Genomic DNA, 27,272 nt, shown 5'->3' with positions numbered 1-27,272 from the left:
ATCAGTGACTTCAGTAATGAAGACAAACCTATAAAACATTTGTAGTTGGGGTTTGTGTCCATCCAGGAAATCCTCACAGGATTCCAAACTGGACAATGGCCGGCCTAATGTTTGGATAAAAACTGCTGTTCCCAACACACAGTTCTTGGAGAGAGTTGTGACATTCTCTGCACCGTTTGTTCCAAAATAGTACTGCGCACTCAGACCAACCGCGGGTCGGCATCCTTAAAATTTAAATTAAAAATTGGCTTGACATGTTCTAAAAGAGGCAAAACGTCACTCTCCGTTTCCATTCACAAAAAAAAAGCAGATTCAGTCTGACTCCAGATGTTCATCCCATGATGCCTCTAATGTCACATTTTTAATCGCTGCTGTTCACTAAAACATTTATTTGGCTCCAAGATTGTAGAAAGCATGAACAACAGAAAGCAGGCTGATGTAACAGATGCCCAACCTCTGGACCCTCACATCACCACTTGACAGCTGTCCAAACGTCCGCCTACAGACTGCGAGTGGATTATGACATGCAGGGTTTTCTGGCAGCTGCCAGGGTCACAAAACTAACTTGTGAATGACTTATTGCTATTAATACAGAGAATATGGATAAAAGAAAGGCACAACAAGGCAACGAGTACCTTACTACTGTGTGTATAAGCTACAGACATTGATGTTCAAATCCATAATTGACCTAAACACCATTCCTGAAGCTTTACAAATGGCAGCTCTAGAAATTAAAAAGGTTTTTACAGCAACGTCATCAAGCTAATTGGCTCCGCAGAAATATTGAGTCTTCAGGGAGAAGAGTCTGAGCTGCAGACACGGAGCAGTAAATCTGCCCATTGATGGTTAATAACCCTAATGAATCTTCCTCCCATTGATTTGTTTAGCAGCAGGAACCAAACAATAGGAATCTGTCACAGACCATGCTGACTTTGTAAGATGCAATTTGCTGATGCATCCCTGGAGGTTATCTGTTGTTAAAGTGCCCCGTTTTAAATAATAGAAAACCGTCCTGCGTCTCTTTTGAGCTCGGAAAACAGCAACTTGGTGTCAAAATTAATGAGCCACACCCTGGTCCCATTATCAGGTCACCAGTCCTGCTTTTACTAGGTCAACAAAAGAGAGAGAGAAAAAAAAACATTATCTGTTCAAGTTGAAAATGTCCACTGCCTAATATAGAAACAAATGCAAAACAAATACAAATAGAACTTGAGATATGAGAGGAAAAATCTGGACGATGGTGTCAAAATAAAAGCATGAAAAAATTTGCAACACTAGAAAAATCTCACTAAATTGAATGTAAACGTAGCATAATAATATTTGATTTCAAGATTAAAAAGTGTAGTCGTAAAATGTAAGACTGAAACGCATTTTGCTGCAGGCAAAATATTAAACAGGTAATTATGAGGATTTATTTTTTTAAATAAATGCTTTCATGTCTGGGGAAACATGGCCACACCCCTGAGGAACGCAGAAAAGACGACTGAGCCTGGGGTGAAGTCTAGCTGCCTGTGTGAAAGTGTCCTGATGTCTTATCGCAAAACATAGCACTGCAGCAACGTTAACAAGGCTGGCCGTTACAACCCCAAAGTCACCTCTGACTCGCATTCGCTCTCCTCTGGTGTCATTGCGTCACCGTCTTTCTAAAACAAGCAGCCAAACCAGCAGGAATCCGGTGGACCTTCATTTTCTGCTGGTGATTTCACGTCACCAACAGGGACTTTGTCCTTGGCAACAGTCTAGTTCTCTTCCTAACCAAGTAAAGTGGTGATGAAATGCAAAAAAACAAAAAAAATGTATGTTCAAAACTGCACTGTGGAAAAAAAAAATCCAAAATAATTTTCTAAGACACATTGGAATAAGAGAGAATAATTTTTCATGTGAAGCTTTATTGGAAATGTCAAACTGCTGATAAAAGAAGTGAAACGTTTCTCTTGTACAACTATTTATAGCATGCAAACTTGTAGCTCAGCCATTATATTTTATGTTGCTCTTTTGATATCATCCATACTAGGCCAGGACAAGATTGAAAAACGTATTGCGATTTAAGCGTTTCATATCAATCCATATTTATAATTGTCGACATAGAAAACGATTGATTAGTGTTTTTGTTTTAAATATCTGAAATGCCACCAAACTGGTAGTGTGACCTTTGCTGTTTCATCCAGTTTTCATTCCACACAGTTTAAAAAGAAGATTTTTAAGCAGCTATAAGGCACAGAGGTGAAACCTGAAAGTGCTGCTCTATGTTACTCAACTGGTTGTTGCTAGGCAACCAAAGAGTGCGTTAGTTGATGGCACCAACCTACCTTAGCTGGCCTTGAGAGGCTGAGTGACTAAAAGCCTTTCCTTTGCCTACATCCCCCAGAATGCTGTGTGGTTCTGGATCAGAGTTCAGTGAATATTCTATCCGAAGTATCACCTATTGATATTGATCACATTTCTATGGCGATATATACTATTACTGATTTACTGACTGACATGGTTGTCAAGTTTGTGTTTAGGATCCTGCCACCTGCTTTGAGCCATTGGGTTTGTGGCACCGGACACCTTTTCCTAAATGTCAAATTGATTTTAGGCAGTAGTGAGGTGAAACAATAGCAGAAGCAAATATAAGACAAATGTCTGCAGTAATGTCCATAGTAGTCAGATGTAACAGAAAACTCCACAGGGCGAAAACAAACCTTGCACGTGTTGAACCAAAACATCATAATGACATTGTATCCCAACTCTGGCGTTTCAGTACGCTCTACAGTAGATGCGACCGCGAAGCCAGGGTGGTGTAAACGTTGGTACCAGCCCACTAGGACTCTGTGGACGTTTGCATGGAGCCCATATTTTTGTGGCCTCAGTGACTGTGTGCACTGACAGTAATGACGACACTCCCAGTCTAAGGGTGGTGCCAAACATGCCAGAAAGAAAAACATCGCAAGTCGTAGTCGTCGGGAGGGGGGGGGGATGCTCTTTTGATCAGTAGACTCATCAAAAACTAGAAGTTTGATGCATTTCTTATCATTGGGATATCAAAGTTAAAGGGTTTAAGTTTTCTACAGGATTTACAGCTGCAGGTTTTTACAGGTAGTAAATGATAAACCATGCTCAATTTTTTTTTAAATCGATCACTCAGGACGCTAAAGACAGCTTACAATGTAAACTCTGTAATCCAGGTTTCTTTCTTTAAAATAATATTTTGTTGAACAGCAGAGCTGTGTAACACCAGCTGCTCTCTTACTTTTGGGATGGCATTGATTTTTCACAGCAGAAGGGCAAGTATCAGCAGGTAACAGCTTTACAATAGACGGTGGTTAGAAATTGACCACAAAATCTTTGGTGTCGCTCTCCTTTTAACACTCTGCAACAGAAACTCGTTTCCTCGGTTTAATTCTAGCTTCATGCAACTTTTTCTGAAAATGAAAAAATAATATTTTGGTTTAATTCGTGCTATTGACCCTTTCTGCCTAACATATCGTTATGCGTTTACTCAAATATGATAAAGATAGAACTTGTGTAATGTCTGACATCGAAGCTGACAGGCACGTTTCCCAGCTCTGGCATAAATTAATACATCTGGAGGGTTTTCTAAATATTTCAGTTAATGTTGGGAGAGATACCAGGTTGGATAAGTTTTAAAATTAAACCTGCAGACTCTCCAAGCACATTATCATTAAGTCTATTAGAGGTGGAACCTGTTTCTTTAACAAGAATCAACAAGCCAGTCGAGCCCATTAGGTGTTATGTCAAGACTAATGTTATATTCAAAGTCATTTGTGGGTTAGGTTGACTTACAGTTTATCCTCTGATAATCCTGTCAAAAAGTCTAATCAGTAGAAGCTCAAATTTACCAAGTTGTCTGTGATAAGATCAAATATGTAAAGATTTATCAGCTGCAGATATTTACATTCCAGCAACTTTCCTCAGGGTCAGCTGGAAATCTGGGAAAGCAGTCAGCTATGCAAGGAACTGAAACTGATTTTCTCACCATTTATAAATCAATTCTGGGCGTGTAAATATGGCTCAAGTTAACTAAGGAGAGTTTCCAGAAATGTATACATGAGTGATTCAATTCAAAATACCAATGAAATGGAAACAAGGACAAGGCCTTCATTGTAAGTCGACCTATTTCTAAGACGACAATCTGAAAACCTCTCCACTGATGCCTTTTTAAAACAATCCCCTCCCCCCACCCCAAACTCACATTTTTTGGGACAAAGTTTACTCAATTTGATGAGTTATACTGCTAAAGTTACACATGTTGTCAAATGTACTTCTGGTACTTCACAACCAGGAAGGTGTGACAAAGTATACAGAGAGAAAGTAATGGTCTTCAGCTAGTAAACAGTGAGGAGAAACCTCTAAACTAACAGGACCATGAGGACGACATATACTTTATCTATCCTTATCTAATGGTACAATGCAAAAGCAAAATAAACTTTCATACATGAGACCATAAAGAATAACAGGTGCAGTCTGTCAGTCAGCCAGCCAAACATCAATATCTGTCAATTTTCCTTTGAATTTCGGGTCAAACGCTGAAAAGTCTTAATATATTCTTACCCATTAAATCCAGAACTCAGAACTTTGGATCTAAAATGCATCACAAATAAATCTCACTTGGATTAACTTTTATGAGCTTAATGAAAAAGCAGATGAAGGTGAAAGACAAATGTTGAAATGTGAAAAAACTGACTGCATTTTCTTTATTTTTAGCTTAATTTAAAACTCCTACGCCTACTGCAGAAGAAAAACTACATTTGGCATGTCAGAAAGAAAATTGGAAATGAGTTTTGGCCAGGAAAAGCCTGGTTGATGCGTATCTGAAGGGTAACTGGACAAATGTGACTGTTTCTATTATTTAAATCTACAAAACCAGTCTGACTGCAGTACGAACAAGCTGGCATAACATGGGTCTCTTTGTTTTAATTTTTCAAAATGTCAGACTTTCTCAACCTCATATTTTACAGAGGTTTTAGTTTGATATTATGGTATAAATTCAGATGGTTGAATCAGAAATTAGATCATGGAATAAAGTCAGAAATTGTAAGCATTTTAGCAGAACTGTAAAATAATTCAAATCTAATCCAAACATGCATATTAGTTCAGTTCAGTCCTATTCATGCCAATATATAAATAGGCAAATTCAGGAGTCTGTGTGCATTTGTGTTTGGGCTGCATATGATTAGATCATCAACAAAGACCATCACCGTGCAAAGTCGACTCAAGACAAATCCACTTACCTGAAAGAAGAGCAACGATTGGTGTTTATTTCTGTCACAGAATGCTGATTTCAAAAGTAAACAATTTCCTTAAAAGCCCATAGCTGCCACTAATAGACTGATGGAGAGTCCTCAGAGGCGAGGAGGAGTAGGGGGACAATAAATCACACATGCACAGGAAAATGTTTGACATCCAAGATCTAGTCCTTCCGAGCTCTGAGCGAAAGTGGCAAAGCACACAAAGAGAGGAGAAACCAAGACAGACACATGCTGCTGAGTACTCCTAGAAACACATCGCCTCCGATGTGCTCCACCCTGTTTTCCCCAGCAAACCTGCGTGCAGCACACGCAGAGATGATGGGAGCTTCATCAGTCAGCATCTGGCTGAATGACAGCCACCATCTGCCGAGGAAACATGCCCAGAGGTTTGTCGGTGTAGCTGGACAATCTGATGTTTCATTACTGTCACATCCAAACAACCTGAAGCATCAGTGGAATGTCAACACACGCCCTTTGGAGCTACAAACAGACTACACCAGCCGTGGGAACATGCAGGAGTCCCTCAGCAGTAAAACAAGCTAATATTGACCCGACATTTGTTTTCTTACAGGCTAGAAAAATTAGAATGTCAACACCTGAATCACCGCAGAAAACAGACTGCTGCTGCTGCTTACTTACCATAATAATACGACTGTAATCTGTTAAAGCAGCTGGATAAATGGATCTGCACAAAAGCTTTCTTGTTTGTTTGTTTTTTAACCGGAGACAATCACCAGCTGGTAGCTTAGCCAAAGTTACCCTCAGTAAAGTTAGCCTCCCGGCACAAAGTTAGCCGCTGCAGTGACTCTTCCCCGTAAAGGCCACAGTGACGTGCCTTCAAGCTCAGCTAGCTATATCGCACACATATAACAAGAAACGCACTCAATTCCTGTACCGTCACACGACTGGTTATCTGAAAACAGGACTAAAGTCCGCTGACAGGGTACCTGCTGCTTCAGTCCAAGCGGCCTGTCCGCCATTTTGAGACATAAAAAGGAGGTGCAACAATTACAGCCACATCGTCATTTTCCCCACCTAACGCCACATTCCTTCGACTGTGGCCGCTGCTTTAAACGGGGAATAACAGCACTCACCCTTTTATTCTCCTCGGTGGATCTCGTCAGCCGTCTCCGACGTTAACACGACCCGGCAGGGCGTGAGATTTCCTGCTCCAAAACGTGATCTTGTGATGTGGAGGTAAACTGTGGTCCGTCTTGTCTCCTCAGCTTCGACTCGCTTGTTTTTTTTTTTTTCTGTGCGCTACCGCAGTCGCCTTGGCGAGGGAGCGCGCAGCCTGGTCGCGTTCACTGCTCGACGGGAGCGCGCACGCCCTTGACAACAGAAAATCTATTTATTATTTTTATATCTAGGCATTAACTCTTTCCTCCTTGCACAAAAACAAAACGTATTAAATGGGGAATTGTTGTCACCTACTACTTGAGTTTGTTGTTTTATTTGTGTTTTACAAATGAGTTTTAATATTTCTTACTTGTTTATTCTTAACTGGTTAATTCTAACCAATATTTCTCCTATTTTTCAATTTGATTTTGTGGAATACATTTTTAGTATTGTATCATAGAGCTGGTTTCATATTCTCTTAACTTTTAACAAGATTCCTGAAATAATTACTTGTTTTCTATTTCTTTAACAAGATTTGCCCACCTTGCACATTACAGAAGTGCATAAAAAAAACAGACAATTATATATAAACTAACAAATAAAACCTGAATTCCTACACATTTCTCAGTATTACAATTGAAAAGTTTTGCTACGAATTAGATACTCTTAAATTGAACACTGAAAAAATAATGTAATTATGAAAATAAAGAGAAACTCTGCCAAAGCGTTTCATTTTTTCAAGTTTAGATCTCATCTCAGTAAAACAATTTGTTCAGCTGCTACATGTGTACATGTGTACTGATATAAGACGGTGCAAGAAACTCCAAGCAAAATTTTAGCTAAATTATTTTATTTATTATAAAAGAAGTCAGACCAAAAAAAAAAAAAAAAAATTAGGTTAGTATGTAAAGAGCATCACACAAATACCAGACACACAGCCATGGAGCGTGGATTCAGCCACTACACGTTCAGAAAAGCTTTCAATGACAGAGAAAAATTATTCAGAAAAGGTCTTTTTTTTTAATCTTTTTTACTTTGTACGCTGAATATGGCAAAACAGCTTGGACATAATACTCAAACACACATCCACACAAGCTTTCCAATTCAGGCCAAGTGACAGCATATATGGTATTTTTTAAGTGTTTTCTGTATGGATTTGTAGTCCAACGGTGATTAAATCAATTTATACTCAAACTCATCCATCATGTTCTGTAAAAAGAAACAATGCGTTTGTGCACCTGCAGCACGTTTTTAGTCTTTATTATTCCCTCAAAATAACAAAAGGATGTTTGGCGCCCCCTTGTGGACAGTGTTGGTGTTACTGTTGACAAAGTACACGAACAAACTCAAATTAAAGTTAAAACTAATTCAAAAGACCCGGAGGAAAAAAAGAAGAGGGAAATGTTAGCTTTATATTCTGCTAAAGTTCACCCACCATGACCCAAGTTCAATTCAAGAACATAAACAAGAGGCACGTACAGGCTCTGCAACTGCTGAGGCAAGTTTTAGGGGAAAGGATTCATTGTGAAGAGCTTGACATTTACTTCTGAACAAGCTTATCTTAAACTCAAGGGGAGTCCATTTTGCATGTTTTGTGCCATGTACAAAAACATTCTCTACAAAACAATCAAAAACTCCAGCATCCCCTCTCTATTGCTTTAATCACACATCTACACACTGCAACAATGTAAGGAAATTACAATAGATGGGAAACATTGCATGTATACAAACAGATTTTTATCAGTCTTTTTTTTCTTCTTTTTTGCAACATCATACCTGCTCTTTGCCCTCTTTTGGTCATGCAGATGCACCAGAAAAGTGCCGCTCAACCTTGGCTAGTTTTTAAATCTCCGAAAGCCAGAACAAAAATAAAAACAAACAAAACAACATTAAAAAAAAAAAAACACAGTCCAAAAGTGAGACCTTGTGCGGTGATGAGTAGAGCAACCAACTTCATACGTAAGCAGATTTACAACAACATTGGTGGCCATGAATGTTTTAAGAAAATATGCATCAGCGTTTGAACAGCTTTCACGTGTGCGGAGGTATAAAACATTTGGAAAGCAAACAGTCCTGCTCGGCAGATTTTCCGGTCAGACTACACACAGACGCACACCGTCAAACACACATGCATGTATATTCTGTTTTGTTTGAATGTAAAAATAAAAGATTGAACACAGCTAGTATATATTTATATTTATATCTGGATATATCTACGGCTTAAAGTGGACGTATTCGAGATCTGTGATTTCCCTTAACACCAACTAGATCCAATCAAGATTTATACATCTCTATACATCCCCTTTCCCCATTTCTATACATTTTCCATAAAACAAACATGGCTTAAATTTACTGATGATCAACGCACATTAAAAACATACAAACAAAAACCCAAACAAAATAAACCCCACCAAATTAAAACAAATGAAGTGATCGGTTCAAAGCGCCCGTCCTGGGACGAAGCACGTACAAACGACGGAACAAATTAAACCCATGACTGATCGGGGAGGTTTACGGATGAACTCTGATTGCTACAAAGTGACTTAAAGATGGGAGTTTACATTCTGCGGCCCCCGTTGGAAACGAATCTCTGGCTTACTGCCTTTATTCGGGTCTGTTCGTGCACAGTGGTAACACGGCCTGAGTTCTTGGCCAGGCTCGGTGCCGTTTCATTCGGAGCACCTTTGAGGCGTCTTAAAAGAAGCGTGGTTTCGGGGTGATGATATGGCAGATAAGGCTCTGGTACATAATGTCATGGTCATTCTTGGTCTCTCTCCTCCAGCTGCAGCCGTTTCTTTTCCAAATGTAAATTTGTCTAAGCAGCCGACACTCGTCAGGGACGCCTTTCGTGAGCCCAGTTTTACTCTGATTGCACCTTTACACTGAATCTATGTCATTTGTAATTTCTGCTCCCTCCCTCTCCTACTTTGTAGGAAGCCCCTGCTCTGCATTCGTTTGTCCTACAGTCCATACGGTTTGTCTTCCCAGGACTTCTCTGACCCCACCCTCACCCTGTTTATTTCAAAGCTGATTTACTTAGTTTTCAGGTCCACAGGCTCCGTCGCTTGGCTGTCGCGTCACAGCCTCTCTCTCCTCTCTTATTTTCTTTAAGCAGAAAGCAGCCGTGCCTGGAGCTGCTGGAAGTTAATCGACAGGGATTTTGTCTTCTAGTTCGAGTGGGCTGCTCTCTGCGGGCTCCTCGCTCTTTCCCAGCTCCTGCAGCTGCTGCCGCCTCTGCACCTCTGCCTTCAGGTTCTCCAGATCCTTTTGACTACAAAGGAAAAAGACACAAGTAGATTTAGTTTATATTCGTCCTGCTTTAAGATTTCTTCCCATGTTATTTATCCAAATTATTCTCAATAAGAGGCGTTCAAGTTGATGCCAGTCCAACATGGCGTCATGTCTTGCATTAGATGCGTCGTTCACCCAGTTGGGTTTGGTGAAGCTAATCAAATAGAAAGAGATTGCTAAATAAGTAAGGCCGATTCTCACGCGTCTGAGAATTTAACGTGACATATTTGCCTTCAATTTGAAAATTCAGGCGTCTCAAACGCTCCTGTTTCTATTCTACGTCTCAAAACCATTAAAAGTTTGCAGTACATGTTCTGTTAAGATTAAACATTCAAACGCGTAAGTAACAGCAAACGCGGGTCACTAATTGCTAAACATGTCTATTCCACAACAATATTCTGCACATTTACACGCTTTGCAACTCAAGCGGTTTATTTTATTTAAATCACATTAACTCCATCTGAAGACAGCAGTCTGGCTTCTAGTGAAGGCTGGGAATGGGAACAAAAAGGCTTCACGGGGGCGTCCGTTTTATCCCACATGCAATAAGATTGATTCATTTTATCATAGCAATGTGACGTTTGTCATTAAATGTTTCATTTCTCCTCCATTCCTTCCCAAGACACAGACTTCCTCGGAGTCTCGGCTCGTCTTCTCTGACTTTTACCTGAGTGGAATAAAGATGATGCCGTTGATGATGTTGAGCTGTTCCAGGATGCTGGCCATGCTGGGAGCGGTGAACTGGAAAAAAAACAGGGCGACACTTCAGTAACGCAGATTTTCTCCAGCCACAGCAGAAGGTGTCGCAGTCGGAGCACTCACCTTCAGCGGCATGATGCTGGCGTTGGAGCCGTTCTTGTAGATCTCGTTCATGGTTCTCTGCAGAGCCACAGCCTGCTGGGTCAGATACTTCAGGTACTCTGAGCTCTCCTTGGTCTTCTCGTGAGCCTCGCCCATCTGGGAGGGAGGGGGGAATATTTGCAGAATATAAAGACGCTCGCTTTGACGGGAGGGGTGGAGGCCAGCGTGTGAACCTCTGCAGGACCCACCTGGTTCTTGTAGATGGTGTAGCCCTCCTTCTCGTGCTGCAAAGCCGAGCGAAACTCTGCCTTGCTCTCATACACCCTGGCAACCAGATGATGGCTGAAAAACACGAGGCAAATTTTTTTTAAAAATGACGCCAAGAAACTTAATTATCCATTTTCTCTGCATGCACTGCTGCAATAAGTCTTCGCTCACCTGAGAGCCACTTTGAGGGAACGAGCTCCGTGATACTTTGTGTTGACGGTCAGAGCGTTCTCCAGGAATCTCAGGGATAGATCATACTCCATCACTCCGTGAAGCACCAGCCCGATATTACTCTGCAAAACACAGAACAAGAAGAGAGACATTAGGGTTTAAAATGCCTCCAAAAAAATGTAATTCAATGATGTGATTTAGTCACATTACAACCACAAACTTCAATGTATTTTATTGGGATTTTGTGTAATGGGCCGACACAAACTGGTGAGCAAAATGCCTCATTCTGCCTCTATTCAACTTGCTTTTAAAGACGTTTTTCCACAAATTAAAAGTCTGAAAAGTGTGACGTGAATTCATTCAGTTTTTCAAAACTCTGTAGAAAAACTTTCTGGCTAAATAACAGATGCAAATCTCCACCAACTTTCACATCTCAGGGTTGGCATTTTTCTCCTTTCTTTCTGTCAAAATCAATCAAGCTCAGACCGAATGCAAGGTTCTGGATACGTAGCAACGAATGCTCTTACATCTATTAGTGCCATCTCTGGGTGGTCCTCCCCGCACACCAACAGCATGAGGTAACGAGCCCGATAGAGCAGCTTCAGGGCGGTTGAAAGCTGGCCGTTGGCGAAGCAGTAAAGAGCCAAATGCATCTGAAGGAGACGACAAGAAACAGCCAGCTCACAAATCTCTCAAATCTTGGTGAAACGTTCAGAAGCAGTCGGACTTTCTGGTGACTCACGTATTCTTGGATTGTGTTGGGATGCTCAATGCCGAGGACTCTTTCGCTCATCAGAACCGCCTTTTGCTGGTTGCTGAGAGCCTGCAGATGAATTAAAAAAAAAAGTATAAACTGCAGGTTAAATTAAACAAAACAGAGTTAAGGTGGATTTTGTTTATTTGCTGACCTCAGGGTGGTCTCCCATGATGTAGTTTAGGCGGGCCAGCAGGCGTAGACAGGCGCAGATCTCTACGTGCATGGCTCCATAAACGTTGTTGAAGAGGTTCAGAGCCTCATTGATCAGTTCGCAACCTTCTTTCAGAAAACCTGAAAATAGAAGAATGCATGTTAAATACAAGACTTGCATAAAAGCAACTGCCTTTATCTTCTTTGTTTCCCGCTAGATTCTGCTAGAGGGGCAGGCAGGAGGGCGTCACCTTGCTGAACTTTAGCCTGGCCGCTCTGGAAGAAGTGGAAGGCGTCGGAGGCTTTGGGGTTCACGTGTTTGACGACGGGGAAAATGTTCAGGATGTCCTCCTCCGTGAAGGCCGGCTTGTGACGGCTGTCGAAATTGTACTCCTTCAACAGGATCTGGAAATCGAGCAAAATAAATTCTTCAATCAAAACCAATGTAAGAGAACGTTTTACAACTCGGGTCGATGTCAAACTTTCCCAAGGGTCCATTTCTCAGCTCTAAACGTTTGTTTTGAAATACAAGACATTAGAGTTTACTGTGAATTCATGACATTTATACGTGCTGGAAATACTAGAAGGAAGGATGCTGCATTCAGACAACAAAAGGAAAAAAAAAAAAAAAGTCAGGAAATTCAAGTACTTTTCCCAAACTTATCCTGACTTGGAAAACCCTGAAATCCAAAGTGAAACTTCCCCAACTTGTAGGAACCGTGACCGTTACCTGGATGCCAGTTTTGACTGAGATCTCTCTGAGCAGGGTGGTTTTCTGCAGGCCGTACTTCTCCACAACCTGGTCGACGCTCTCGCTAGAGGGAAACGCATCGACAACAAGTCAGCTTGCACGCAGCAGGCCTCCGAAGGGAGCCGAGGGCTGAACAGAGGAGACCCACCACTGCATTTTGAAGTGATAGTAGCTCTGAGCCTCGGTGGCGATGTTCTTCCACAGCTCGCTGGGCGTCAGGCTGGCCCACGCCGTGTTGTCACCGCCGCCGGGGACCCTGTTGCGACGCTTGCGGCTCTTGCGACGCGACACGAGCTCGTCGGGAGGCAGGTGAGCGACGGCGTCGGGGAAGGAGCTCAGGAAGCAGTTGAGGAAGTGGCTGACTGCAGCAGAGAGAGCCGAGAGCTCCACGCCCTGCAGGGGAAGAAAACGTTCGGTCCTTTCAAAATGACTTCGTGAGCGTCATGAGATCTGACTTTTACCCTCAGTTCACAGATTTTCTGTACAAGAACAGCTTGTTGACGCTTTAGGTTTCCCTCTTGTATATAAAGGGTTCAAGACTTGAACCGAGTCAGGACGGATAACCTTCCGGTCTGAGTGAACTGATGGTCAGAGCTCAGAACCAGGACCTGCTTCTCTTTGGGGGAAAGGAGTAGATGCAACTTCTGCGTTTGTTTTTTTCCACAAGAAACGTTTAAAATAAGCAAACGTGTGAGCGTGAATGTCACGTCAGACAAGTTAAGAAATTAGAATCTTGCTTCAGAAATCTTAATTTTAACATTACAATCGAAAACATTAAAGCAATTGAACAGAAAGTCATTTCAGTCAGTCTCTATTGAAGATTTTCTATTTATCTTTCTAAATCAGTCGTATTTGTTTGCTTTCTCTGGCATGATATTTGAGCAAAGCTATCTGATTATTTTGGGCTTTTATTGCACAGAGTAGGCTACATATTGCATAAACTCAGTGGAATTTGCTTTCCTCTCATAAAAAGTGACGTCGTTTGTAGAGGGCAGTGACATGATGTTGAATCCATCAGCTTAGAAACTATTCTGAACATTCAGTTTCTCCCTGATAAAACTTCCCATCATAACTACAGTGAAAATTAGCACAGCAATCTATTTAATTCACCCTTGACTATTCTTACCAGTTGCTGTTTTTCTTATAATTCTTGAAATCGTTCTAAAAGACTAAATCCTTCAAATACAGATATCTTTGCTTCTTTAAATGTGGACAGAATTCATCATTCACGTTCGCTGATTTTTGATAGATTGACATGAATGAATGCATTTGCATTCGTGCATTTTACCAACCCTCTAAGCAGATAGAAAATGTGTGAAAAGCTACAAACCTGCAGGTACGTCCTGAAGATGTGTTTTGCACACCTTGTGATCAGCTCAACGATTCCTATCCTCTGTGATAAAATGGGGAAAAAAGTTTAACATTTTAACACGACAATTCTCTGCAACTGAGGTGAAAATGGTTCCGATTGTGGAATCGGACTCACGTAGAAATGCTCGAGCTGGGCTTTGGCGGGGGTCTTGTCCACAAACTCCAAGACTGTCCCCAGGTAGCGGACGTTGATGCCTCTCTGGTGCAAGGCCTCCGTCAGCGTGGCTCCGTCCATGGGCAGAGTGCTGTGGTCCAAACAGTCTTTAACCTGGGCGATAAAACACACGCAGATTTCTAGATTTGTCTGAAAGTTTAACAACATTCTAATAAACTGAGTTCATCAAGCTGAGTTTTATTATCTGGACTCTTTTAATCACAAAGCCACGTGAAGATAAAGTTACATTTCCATTCTGCAGTGAAATACAGGACGATTTCACTACTTTATAGGCATCTGGGCCAACTTTGATGCATAATATATGCGAAAGACTTGCCAATGCCAGACTAGTTAATACTAAATACAGAACAAAACCCATTTAATAACCGATTTCTTAAGCCCGTTATTAAAACGTAACAAAAATAAACCAAAGAGACGAGGAAACCAGCGAGCCTCGCTGACCAGAGACGGGATCTGACAGGTGACCAGGAAGGCAGCGGCGTCTTTGAGGAGCTGCTTCTGCTTCTGGACGTCCTCCAACGTGTCGTCTGGGAAACGCACCCCTGATTCAACAGCAGAAGCACACGCAACCACGTCAGATGAGACTTCATCAAATGAAAGAGGTGTGAAGATTACCGGAACGTGAGGTGGTCGAGGAGGGCTCAAAAAAAAAAAAAAAAAACATGTTTGAGCAGATTTAAAACCTACATCTACTAGAGAAGATGACAAAAACAACAGACCCATAACTTTTATTTTATGTAAGAATGAAACATCCAACTCTGGTCATTTTTGTTGTTGTTTGGCTCAGTTGCTTTTGCACTGAGCCAAACAACTTTGCAGCCTTTTACAAAGTAATCTACATATAAAAAAGGTTTTAGTTGAGAAAATCCAAGTTTTCCAAGCCAGACCTTATTAAATACAAAGAAGCATCTATTGGACATAATAAGACTTAAGAGAAGAAATAAGTTTATCAATTTAAGATGTGACTACATAAAAAAAGAAATAAATTAAAAAATAAAAAATTAAACCTAAGATCTAAATTTTCAATGTAATGTTTTAGGCTTTAAACTGAGATGATTAAATGTAATATTTTGAGAAAGTTTTAAAACAGAAACCATGTATTTCTTGCAACTAGAACCGCTATATTTTACATTTCAAGACAAAAAACAAATAATTTTAAACAGTGATGAAGTTTGCCAAGTTTTTGTGTTGCGTCTGCAAACAGCAGCAGTTTATTTGTTAAGCTCATCAAGGAAGACCATTAAGAATATGGCTGAATGAAAGTATAAGTGACTTTGTTTACACACATTTATGCAACTGGTTTACTAAAGCAACTGAGTGATATTATTAGGTTGATATTTGTTTTTTTGTGGTAATAAATGTGCACTGAACCAAACAGTGTTGATAAAAAGCAACCTCAGTGTGTAAAAAGAAAAATAACCAGAACACTTCATGAAATACTGATTAAAACCACCTAATCGACTGCGAGAGGAAATCAATTAAAAATCAATTTTCAGTTTGAATTCAGGACTTGATTTATAGATAACCTGAGCAGGTTAGATTCCCTCTCCAGCCAGTCAAATGCCGTTTTCATGCTCACCTGGGGAGAAGATGTCGGGGTTGAAGCGAATATCAAACGAAGTGTTGCTGATGGAGCCCACGGCCCTGCAGGCGTTCAGAACCACCTCGCGGCTTTTAGGATCTGTTTGTCAGCAGATTTAAATAAATTAACAAAAGACCACCAATGAAAACAAAAAAAGAAATTGTAACAGCTCGTCTGAACCGCTCAGTGTTTCACGCCATGTCCGTAGCAAGTTTAAAACAGACACTTTAATCTGACTTTTTCCCTTTTTTTTTTTTCTGAAGCAGATGCTTTTCTGCTACAGTTTTATTCAGCAAACAACAATGCAAGTTGAAACGTCGACCAAATCCATTTACTGCAGCTTACTACAGACATGGCCTACGTCACGGCTGGCGTCCTGCAGGTTTTCCTTCTTTCCCTGGTTCAACACTTCTGAATCAAATGTTTGATTCATTAGCAGATCTCTGCAGAGGTTTGACATGCTGAGGGAGACGGATGGACCGTTTGAATCAGCCGAGTTGGAGCAGAGACTCATCTGAAACCTGCAGGACGCCAGTGTGGAGGACTGGACACCTACAGTTTAACTCCTGGACCACCACCAGTTGAGCTACAGACACCTCTGATTAGATCAGGCTGTTTTAATAAAGCACCATCACAAATCACTTTGGGTTAAGCACCACAACCACTGATTAGGTCATTAGGGTCAGATCTGTACTGTACAGGGTTCACATGCTGGAGATGTGAACTCTTCCCCAACTGCAGGCAGGACATTAGCAGGGACCGCTAGTCAGGCGGACAGCAGAGTTCTGTTTACGTTTATCCGTTTTTAAAATACTCTGCTACTGTCGTCGCAAATAAATCCAGTTACTGTCTGGTTCTCCTTGCTTTTAATCAATGAACCCATCCACCAGAGTAGCTCTTTCTGCTTTGTCCTGGCCCCAGCTTGTTCTGGACGATTCTAGACGTACCCATACCGGATCCATCTTCGGACACTAAGGTCTCCGCCAGCTCTTTGGCCTGGGCTAATCCTGGAATACTTTCCTCAAGCTCCTTACCCTCCAATGGGCTTCTGCATTCCCCATTCTGGGTGCCTGTGGGATCCACAGGCCCGTTTGTTGTGGGCTTTGAGGAGCTTTCTTCACTTTCAGGTGCCATTTGTGGGGCAGCAGAGGTGCTGTTGTTGTCTGTCGGGTCTGTGCTGTCTGCCGACGCTTGTGCAGCGGTAGTCTGTGTGGAATCAACGCCGCCGTCTGTCGCCGAGGTCTCGGTAATGGCGGGCACGTCTGTTTTGCTAGAGTCCTTGTTTGCCTTTTGCTGCATTAGCTGTATCGCTGCCATCTTCATAAAAAGAAGATATCTAAAGAGGAACAAAACAAATAGTTTGATTCAAACGTTAGCGGCAGGAAGATAGAATCTCCGGAAAAGCAGAGCGACGCCCACCTGTGCTCGACGAAGGCCTCGATGAGCTCCTGGCGAAGACAAGCCAAGCGATGACGATGCTGCCGGGGGAAACCTTGACGCTGGCTCTCTGCAGACAGCTCCTCTCCATCCACAGGCAGGAAGTTCAAGTCAGGAGGGAAGGTTCGAAGAAGGTCCAGGATGTAGTGTCTGCCGTCGTTACCAATGATGCCTTTGCATTCAACGGAGGAGCACAGCTCCACTGACTCTTCCTTCTCATTCAGCACTTTGTGCTGCTGCACCTGGAATTTACAGGAGAAAAAAAACATTAATAAGCCAGTGATACCAATGTTAACAACAGAGGTTAAAACATTGGACAGGCATTACAGAAAACAGACTTTTAGTTAGATATTTATTTCCTTTTCTTAAATAACTGAGCATACAAATAAAAAGGCAGGAAAATCTACTGTCAGCTCAGTGCCGATACAGTTTACCACTTCCTTTCAGACTCTACAGGAAGTTGAACAAATATTAGGGTAAATTTGCAAAGAGTAGCAACATATTTATGAGGTAAAATGAGGTAATGTTTCAGGGAGTGGTAGATAGCTAGCAAGTGTGACCAACTGGAGTTGGCAAGTTTTTGCCGAAACAAAATGAGAGATGGCTAACTAGCTGAAAAAGGAAGACAGAAATGGCTAGCAAGAAAAAAAATCAAGACAGATGGCTAACAAAAAAACAAGCGATAAATAGCTAGCCAAATAAAGCAGGAGAGAGGTGTCTAGACAGGTAGACAGCAGAATACAAAAAAGTAATACCTAGCTTCCCAAAAAGAGCAAGAGAAAGATAACTAGTTAGCCAAAAACGCAAGAAGTAGCAGACGGGCAACTGAAAAAGCAGCCAATAGCCAACTAGCCAGAGAGCAACAAGTAGGCAGACAGCATAACTCTTCTTCCAAGTAAATATTGAACAAGAACAAGTTTGTTCTCTCAAAGGGAGCAACAACAAATTATCATCATTCTGTTCTTTTAACCCTGACTTGGGAGTTCTTGATGCATATTTCTGATGTCCAAGCTGAGAAACCCAGTAAGATTTTCTAGGACTATGACGTGTGAAACGTCAGTGAGAAATAATTTTGTTCTTCTTCCTGTAGCCGTGAATAAAAGAAAACAAAATGTCTGTTCTTGTAATGGCCTTAACAAAAGCACAGGGAAGAGATGGGTTAAAAAAAACAAAGATTTTTTTAAATGTTTTTTAGATATTAAACCTTTATATACAACCTTTATATATAAGGAATTGCATCCAGTATTTGGAGAATGCGTTCATTCATTCGATAAAACCAAACAGAGTAAATACGACAGTTCCTGACCTTCAGTGGCCTGCTGGTTTTATCGAGCAGCTCCAGATATTTGCCGTGAGACACAACCGTCTTTCCAAAATCAATGGAGCCGTAGATGACGCTCTGCTCCTGCTCTCGCTCCAGGATCCCTGGGATGATGGACTGTGCAGTTACTCTGTACCCCCTGTAGTCCACTACCACTGTGCCCAGGGTGTAGAGACCCTCCACGTCCACCGCCCCGTAAGCACGTACTCCGTTCAAGTCATTAGTCGGCGCAGCGTGGGCGGCGGCATCGCCACCGAGCTCACGATAGTGGTCCCGCACGTCGAAGCCCAGACTGAAGAAGATGTTGTTCCAGATGAACATCTGCATGCGCGTTTCCTCGCCGGGGTTGATTGCCATGACGTTGCCATCGATGACGGCCATGGCCCCGCGAGTGGCAGCAGCTGCAAAGTCACTGTGGACCTATATAGTAAAAAAAAAAACAAACATTCAGAAAACACTCTGCTCCTGCGTCCAGCATCCAGGAAGTCTCAGCAGTACCTTAAAAATGGCTCTCTCCCGCAGCAGTCGCTCAGGTAAGTTCTTGCGCGGCAGCTCCCGGGTGGTCTGCAGCTCCTCGTTCCAATCTCTGGTCTGAAGGCAAACCAACACACATTTACGCCATGGAAGCTCCCGACATCGTCCACAGCTGGGTTTCGCCGCACCCACCTGTCCCGGTATGTGCTCCTCATAGCCAAGGCGGGAGGTGTAGGCGTCCTCAGCTCTGACGCAGTCCATGGCGTGATCCACCTGTGGAGCCGTCCAGCTGTACACCTGGAAAGGCGTGGCTATCCTTTCAAACGGATGTCTCTGCACCCTGCAGTGGAGAACCGGTGAAGCGACTCAGCTGTTTGGCTCCTTTTCACATGTTTAACCTTCTCATACGACACGTCCACATTAATCTGAATCAGCAGACGTTGTTGGAGCACTCTGTTCTACGTATGGTTTCCTACTCATTGTGGAGTTTTTGAAAAATATGCTGTCTAATAACTATGATGTTACGCCTCCTGCACATTTTCTAGAAGTATTCCCTTAGTTCAAGTGTGTCAAACTCGAGGCCTGGGGGCCAAATCAGGCCCCGCTGTAGCTTTTTACGTGGCCCTCTAAGACTCCAAATAAGTCCGTCAAGTTTTTCCACAAAATTCACACCAAATCAACAGATTCCCACATTTGTTCCTGATCTTACTGCAAATTCTTCTCAAAACTGGTTAAAAAATAAAAAATAAAAAATTGGGTTTAAGAGACAGCTGCCTCAGCCTTACTTGACATCAAGTTGTAGTTTGTGATTGACTAAATTAGCAACACAAAATCGGTGATTATGGTTGCAGAAAAACCCCACAAAAACTATCACAAAATTCTGGATGGTGTGAAAAGATGTTTCATATTATTTCATTTTAACAAACTCTTATTGAATGCTGAAACAAGCAGCTATTTATTGATATTTCAACAGTTCAATGGGTTTTATCAATACATTCTGGCACAAGTGGCCCTTTAAGAACATTCATATTTTTTATATGGCCCAAAATGAAAATGTGTTTGACTCCCCTGCCTTAGTTAAACAAAGCAATACCTTCAAATTACTTCAAAGAGTGAAAAGGACTAAAGGTGTTAACTTGTTTTGCTAGTAATACGGACCGTAAAACACGCAAGAACGATTACCATTAGAGCTTGAAGCAAATGTGGGAGACTGATGCTAAATTAAAAGTAGGTTATCGTCACCTTTTCTTTTGCAGCGAGGTAAAGTTCTTCTTGAAGGCAGGACTGATCTGGCTCAGCAGCTCCACCAGAGAGTGGCTCAGGAAGCTGGGGTTAGCTGGCTTGGGGCTGAAGGTGTAGGTTGTTGATCTGAAAGTCATTAACAAAGAGGCAGAAACCTGAGCTGGTTCCGAATCCTACGCAGCAAATCAATTTGAAACTCTATACAACCAATTTTTAGGGATAAATTACAAAGCAGTGATGCAGTCTTTATAGTCCAGTCTACAATTTCTTTTCTTGTTCTTGCACAAAAACAAAGCAAGAAAGACTATTTATCGACAGACCTGGCAGCATTCAGTCGGAGGAGCTTGCAGGATCTGGGAGAATGAAAATCAGACTCACTGATTGAGGTAGAAGCCTCGCGTTGAGGCCGTGACGCTGACGTGGCGCTCCTCCACGGTCACGATGTACAGGTACATGAGGTCGCCGTGCATCTTCCTGTTTCCAGGCGGAGGGTTCCAGCCGCTCATGGTCAGGACCTTCAGGCACTGCATGGGCTGTCGATGGAGTCACAGATACGCATGTTTGGTTTCTGACTAACGAGACAAACTCGGGTTATATCGTAACAAGAGATGGAGCGGAGCAGAGGCGGATTTAAACCTTCCAGTCTTTGTTCTGTGGCTGGAGGGGCACCAGGGGGCGCTCTTTGCTGCCAGGCAGGATGTGCTCCGGAGGGGTGCAGTCGATCTGCTCCAGCTCGGTGCCCTTCTTCTTTCGCTTTCCACTGTCTTAAGACACAGGGGGAAACCTCCAGGAGTTAGTAAGAATAAAGCAATCTTGCATCCCAAGCAAGCATACGGCAACAGTGGGGAGGAATCCCTCCCTTTAATAAAACCGGCAAGAAAGTTTTATCCAACTTTCAAATGCGTCGTACCTCCGAGGTCTCCGTCAGTGAAGATGCTGAGGAAGGACAGCGAGTTGCAGTCCACGCCGTTGTAGGCATCTGAGGGGTCCAGGCTTTTCAGCAGGTCTCTGATGTGCCGCACGTGAATGCGGGCCTCGCGCACAGTGTACGGTTCTGCAGAGCGAGGGATGAGATGCAGCAGAGGGGAAACGGTGCTCGACTGAGTCACGCTTCATGATGCTTTTTAATGATCTCCGTTTCCTTCGTGTCAATATGTTGCATCTAGTACATGCAAAAGTTCCTGAGAATCACCAATGTGTAGATTTATTTTATTCCAACCCATTTTAGTGGTTCTCTACTACATAATTATGAATATTTGAGTTATTTAATCCGTGTAATTTGAACTGAAATTGATCCCAGTGAAGATGCATGTTGAATATTTACAATATTTACTGAAAATATTGACAGAATAAAATTGTCTGCAGACTGCCTTTGTTATGATACTAAGTAGACACATTCAGTAAATCATTATATGTGTCCTGGTGAGTCGAGTTTGTCAGATTAAAAGTACTTTTTGAGAAGAAGAACCTTTAAGCTAGTATTAAACATATATTTCATTAAGCCTTTATTTCTCCATTTGAAGTTTTTTTTATTGGTCTTACGTAATATTCAAACTTTAAATGTTTAAATGTTTTCATTAACTATAAGCAGAAAATCCTCATAACAGAAACAAAGACTTGCATACGTTTACACAAATCGATATAATGTGTTTTACTAAGTGAAGAAGTTTGTGAATTTAATCAACTTTTCACTAATATTCTAATATATCAAACGTGTCTGTATATTTGAGTTTACATTACGAGTTAAGAAGGAGCTGAGGGTCTAGTTAAAGTCGGGTTTCTGTTGGAAGTGAGCGCTCACCTTCAACCACTTTGAGCAGCGATCCTTCCTGCAGACCCTCGATGGACTTGAGCTCGGCGAAGTTGTCCAGCACGTTCCCGTCCAGCTGCAGGGAGAAGCAGGTGCGGTGGCAGGTGTCCTCCCGGTCCATCAACACCTGGTGGATTTCCTGCACCATTTCCTGGGGGGACACCTGGCGAAACAACGGAGATTAGGAAGCGTAAGCAGGCTTAATCACTTTGTCTGTTGTTTCCGAAGAGGTATTTTACTTAGAACCCGCTCAGACTCCCTTAATGAGCCGCCGTCCTTATCCAACACACGACGGCTGCTGGTTTTATCTATTCGAGGAGCTAATCTGTACCTGCAGGTCGAACGGCTCGGTTCCGGGCGCCTGGATCTTGACGGTGAAGCCCGTGTCCTGGATCACTATCACTTCCTGTTCGTTGGAGTCCTCGCCGCCGTCCGCCTCGCTGTTCCCGTCCTGCTTCGACTCTCCCTCCTCTGTGTGGGCGCCGTCTCCGTTCACCATGGCTGTCCCTGCGCTGTGACCTGCTGTTAAAGAAACGGAACAGAAATGTTTTTCCACACCGAGATGAAGGCAATTCTTCTAACGGGCGGGCAACTTTTCACTTCCTCCACAATTCCCACAGTCTTTTAGGAACTATTCTGTGCTTTTCCAGACTTCCCAGCATCTTGTGTTCATCTTAAAATATAAATAATAAAAGTTAACCTACAAAAGGCAAGACACCGAGGAGAGAGAGTAAGGAAAGACACAAGAAAGGAAGCAAGGATGTAGGGTAAAAAGAAGGTGAGAACAGAATGAAGACAGGTAGGTCACAAGGAAAGAAGGAAAGGAGGAAAAAGGGAAGGAAAGAAAAAAAGGAAGATGTAGGGCTATAAAAGGAAAGGATACAAAGAAAGAAAGACAAATTTTAGACTATGGAGTCAAGTATGAAGCATCCTTTCATTCACCTTTGCCATACTTTTCTGGAAAACTGTTTTTTGTTTTTCACACAAAAAACTTAAACCTGCTCCTGTGTGGTGAACTCTTTAAGCTCATGTTTTTCTTGTACTTGCTGCATATTTCTCATTCTCCAACCCTCCACATTTCGTTTCTTCTTGCACTCCATGGTGCAGCCATTACGCTGATCAGACGACATGGAAACCATCTCAGCTCACAAGCTGCCCGGCTCTGGACAATCTCACTGTTCACCTTATAAAGAAAAAAACGATGGAAGCGCCAACAAACTAAAGAAAAACATTTCTTTTTTTAATATCTCTGGGCTCCTGAAGTAAAACTAAATAAATATTAGTTATTTCACTTTCAATCATCGACTAACAATTTGACCCAAAAAGAAAAAGAAGAAAAAGAGGCAGAATCTACAAATGATTATATCAAAAATGCAATAATAAGTAACCAGCTCATCTAGAAACAGCTTTTCCAGCTGCGGCCTGTTCAGACAAACACTGTTGCAACACTGCTAGCAGCTCAGCCAGGAGGCCTTGGGAGGGAAAAAAGAAAGAGGCGTCAGTATTTAAATCAGCTGCCAAGTCAGTAATTTCGCTAATCATCTAAGTTTAAAGGCATCGTTCCTTGTAAATACACAAACTGCACCTTTCTCTCCCGAAACCCTCCCTCCCCCCAAACACACCAAAAATAAACATGACATTAAATTAAACAAAGGTTAGGCCAACTATGTGTCTGTCAGACAACTGCTTTCCCTCACAGGGACACAACTGCTGGCAGCAAAACGCGTCCTTGCTCGCTGCTGAGTTTAACGGCGTCAGGGTTACTGAAGGCAGAGGGGAGGGGGGGGGCGTCATAGCTGGACGGTGACCCCGGCTGGCTATGAATGCGCTGAAAAGGTGGAGGGAGGCACGCTCTGAATAACAAGCACAACAGCTTGAGAGAGGTCACACCGGCTAGTTCGCGAGAGGCAGCTGAGGGCTCGGTGTCGAGTGTTACAGCGTAGCTTGATCCGTGTTCATGCGGTACCAGAGCGGAGCATCGTCTCCACCGGAGTGTGATAACATGCTGCAGGATAAAATGTTGGTAGGGTTTGGGATTAATTAATGTAATCCCTCAACTCTGTGTACAGAGGTGTTCCTCAGGGACGTGTGCTCGGCCCACTGCTTTTCTACCTCCACACCAGACAGACAGACAGACGGATGCACTTGCAGCTGGTTCTTTTATTAGATAAATGCTAAATTTACCACCCAGATGGGAGATGACAGTAGACTTGATCTGCAATTTATTCTAAATACGTCAGTCGCTATGTTCACACTGCAGAAATATGACACAACTCCAACTTTTTCATGGCTGTCTGAACAACACAAATATGATCTTTTCTTTGATTAGGNTAGAACTTGTGTAATGTCTGACATCGAAGCTGACAGGCACGTTTCCCAGCTCTGGCATAAATTAATACATCTGGAGGGTTTTCTAAATATTTCAGTTAATGTTGGGAGTGATACCAGGTTGGATAAGTTTTAAAATTAAACCTGCAGACTCTCCAAGCACATTATCATTAAGTCTATTAGAGGTGGAACCTGTTTCTTTAACAAGAATCAACAAGCCAGTCGAGCCCATTAGGTGTTATGTCAAGACTAATGTTATATTCAAAGTCATTTGTGGGTTAGGTTGACTTACAGTTTATCCTCTGATAATCCTGTCAAAAAGTCTAATCAGTAGAAGCTCAAATTTACCAAGTTGTCTGTGATAAGATCAAATATGTAAAGATTTATCAGCTGCAGATCTTTACATTCCAGCAACTTTCCTCAGGGTCAGCTGGAAATCTGGGAAAGCAGTCAGCTATGCAAGGAACTGAAACTGATTTTCTCACCATTTATAAATCAATTCTGGGCGTGTAAATATGGCTCAAGTTAACTAAGGAGAGTTTCCAGAAATGTATACATGAGTGATTCAATTCAAAATACCAATGAAATGGAAACAAGGACAAGGCCTTCATTGTAAGTCGACCTATTTCTAAGACGACAATCTGAAAACCTCTCCACTGATGCCTTTTTAAAACAATCCCCTCCCCCCACCCCAAACTCACATTTTTTGGGACAAAGTTTACTCAATTTGATAAGTTATACTGCTAAAGTTACACATGTTGTCAAATGTACTTCTGGTACTTCACAACCAGGAAGGTGTGACAAAGTATACAGAGAGAAAGTAATGGTCTTCAGCTAGTAAACAGTGAGGAGAAACCTCTAAACTAACAGGACCATGAGGACGACATATACTTTATCTATCCTTATCTAATGGTACAATGCAAAAGCAAAATAAACTTTCATACATAAGACCATAAAGAATAACAGGTGCAGTCTGTCAGTCAGCCAAACATCAATATCTGTCAATTTTCCTTTGAATTTCGGGTCAAACGCTGAAAAGTCTTAATATATTCTTACCCATTAAATCCAAAACTCAGAATTTTGGACCTAAAATGCATCACAAATAAATCTCACTTGGATTAACTTTTATGAGCTTAATGAAAAAGCAGATGAAGGTGAAAGACAAATGTTGAAATGTGAAAAAACTGACTGCATTTTCTTTATTTTTAGCTTAATTTAAAACTCCTACGCCTACTGCAGAAGAAAAACTACATTTGGCATGTCAGAAAGAAAATTGGAAATGAGTTTTGGCCAGGAAAAGCCTGGTTGATGTGTATCTGAAGGGTAACTGGACAAATGTGACTGTTTCTATTATTTAAATCTACAAAACCAGTCTGACTGCAGTACGAACAAGCTGGCATAACATGGGTCTCTTTGTTTTAATTTTTCAAAATTTCAGACTTTCTCAACCTCATATTTTACAGAGGTTTTAGTTTGATATTATGGTATAAATTCAGATGGTTGAATCAGAAATTAGATCATGGAATAAAGTCAGAAATTGTAAGCATTTTAGCAGAACTGTAAAATAATTCAAATCTAATCTAAACGTGCATATTAGTTAAGTTCAGTCCTATTCATGCCAATATATAAATAGGCAAATTCAGGAGTCTGTGTGCATTTGTGTTTGGGCTGCATATGATTAGATCACCAACAAAGACCATCACCGTGCAAAGTCGACTCAAGACAAATCCTCTTACCTGAAAGAAGAGCAACGATTGGTGTTTATTTCTGTCACAGAATGCTGATTTCAAAAGTAAACAATTTCCTTAAAAGCCCATAGCTGCCACTAATAGACTGATGGAGAGTCCTCAGAGGCGAGGAGGAGTAGGGGGACAATAAATCACACATGCACAGGAAAATGTTTGACATCCAAGATCTAGTCCTTCCGAGCTCTGAGCGAAAGTGGCAAAGCACACAAAGAGAGGAGAAACCAAGACAGACACATGCTGCTGAGTACTCCTAGAAACACATCGCCTCCGATGTGCTCCACCCTGTTTTCCCCAGCAAACCTGCGTGCAGCACACGCAGAGATGATGGGAGCTTCATCAGTCAGCATCTGGCTGAATGACAGCCACCATCTGCCGAGGAAACATGCCCAGAGGTTTGTCGGTGTAGCTGGACAATCTGATGTTTCATTACTGTCACATCCAAACAACCTGAAGCATCAGTGGAATGTCAACACACGCCCTTTGGAGCTACAAACAGACTACACCAGCCGTGGGAACATGCAGGAGTCCCTCAGCAGTAAAACAAGCTAATATTGACCCGACATTTGTTTTCTTACAGGCTAGAAAAATTAGAATGTCAACACCTGAATCACCGCAGAAAACAGACTGCTGCTGCTGCTTACTTACCATAATAATACGACTGTAATCTGTTAAAGCAGCTGGATAAATGGATCTGCACAAAAGCTTTCTTGTTTGTTTGTTTTTTAACCGGAGACAATCACCAGCTGGTAGCTTAGCCAAAGTTACCCTCAGTAAAGTTAGCCTCCCGGCACAAAGTTAGCCGCTGCAGTGACTCTTCCCCGTAAAGGCCACAGTGACGTGCCTTCAAGCTCAGCTAGCTATATCGCACACATATAACAAGAAACGCACTCAATTCCTGTACCGTCACACGACTGGTTATCTGAAAACAGGACTAAAGTCCGCTGACAGGGTACCTGCTGCTTCAGTCCAAGCGGCCTGTCCGCCATTTTGAGACATAAAAAGGAGGTGCAACAATTACAGCCACATCGTCATTTTCCCCACCTAACGCCACATTCCTTCGACTGTGGCCGCTGCTTTAAACGGGGAATAACAGCACTCACCCTTTTATTCTCCTCGGTGGATCTCGTCAGCCGTCTCCGACGTTAACACGACCCGGCAGGGCGTGAGATTTCCTGCTCCAAAACGTGATCTTGTGATGTGGAGGTAAACTGTGGTCCGTCTTGTC

General features: G+C 42.1%; 2 protein-coding genes across 2 annotated transcripts in view; both read right to left on the bottom strand.

Moving 5' to 3' along the window:
* LOC103155189 (lissencephaly-1 homolog) overlaps positions 1-6,569 on the bottom strand; it is a 35,906-nt gene extending 29,337 nt beyond the window's left edge. Inside the window, exon 1 of the mRNA XM_007576774.2 lies at positions 6,347-6,569. The gene's annotated coding sequence lies outside the window, so the exon portion shown is untranslated. The remainder of the gene's footprint in view (positions 1-6,346) is intronic.
* An 824-nt stretch (positions 6,570-7,393) lies between these two features.
* Positions 7,394-27,033, bottom strand: LOC103155208 (clustered mitochondria protein homolog). Its single transcript, XM_016663359.1, has 27 exons — positions 27,001-27,033; positions 22,303-22,548; positions 21,963-22,134; positions 21,072-21,215; positions 20,798-20,925; positions 20,540-20,694; positions 20,162-20,287; positions 19,112-19,259; positions 18,944-19,036; positions 18,431-18,865; positions 17,107-17,366; positions 16,635-17,023; positions 15,685-15,786; positions 14,547-14,647; positions 14,046-14,198; positions 13,890-13,952; positions 12,708-12,952; positions 12,539-12,623; positions 12,060-12,213; positions 11,810-11,949; positions 11,644-11,724; positions 11,429-11,554; positions 10,902-11,023; positions 10,712-10,805; positions 10,485-10,619; positions 10,330-10,403; positions 7,394-9,642 (listed from the first exon to the last, which is right to left on the bottom strand). Exons 1-27 carry the CDS (start codon positions 27,031-27,033, stop codon positions 9,516-9,518), a joined length of 4,131 nt encoding a protein of 1,376 aa, XP_016518845.1. The 3' UTR covers positions 7,394-9,515.
* Positions 27,034-27,272: the final 239 nt, after the last annotated feature.

The sequence above is a fragment of the Poecilia formosa genome, unplaced genomic scaffold (genome assembly GCF_000485575.1).
Source record: "Poecilia formosa unplaced genomic scaffold, Poecilia_formosa-5.1.2 Scaffold416, whole genome shotgun sequence".
NCBI lineage: Eukaryota > Metazoa > Chordata > Actinopteri > Cyprinodontiformes > Poeciliidae > Poecilia > Poecilia formosa.
The sequence above is the reverse complement of the archived record's forward strand: the minus strand, read 5'-3'. Positions and strand labels throughout refer to the sequence as shown.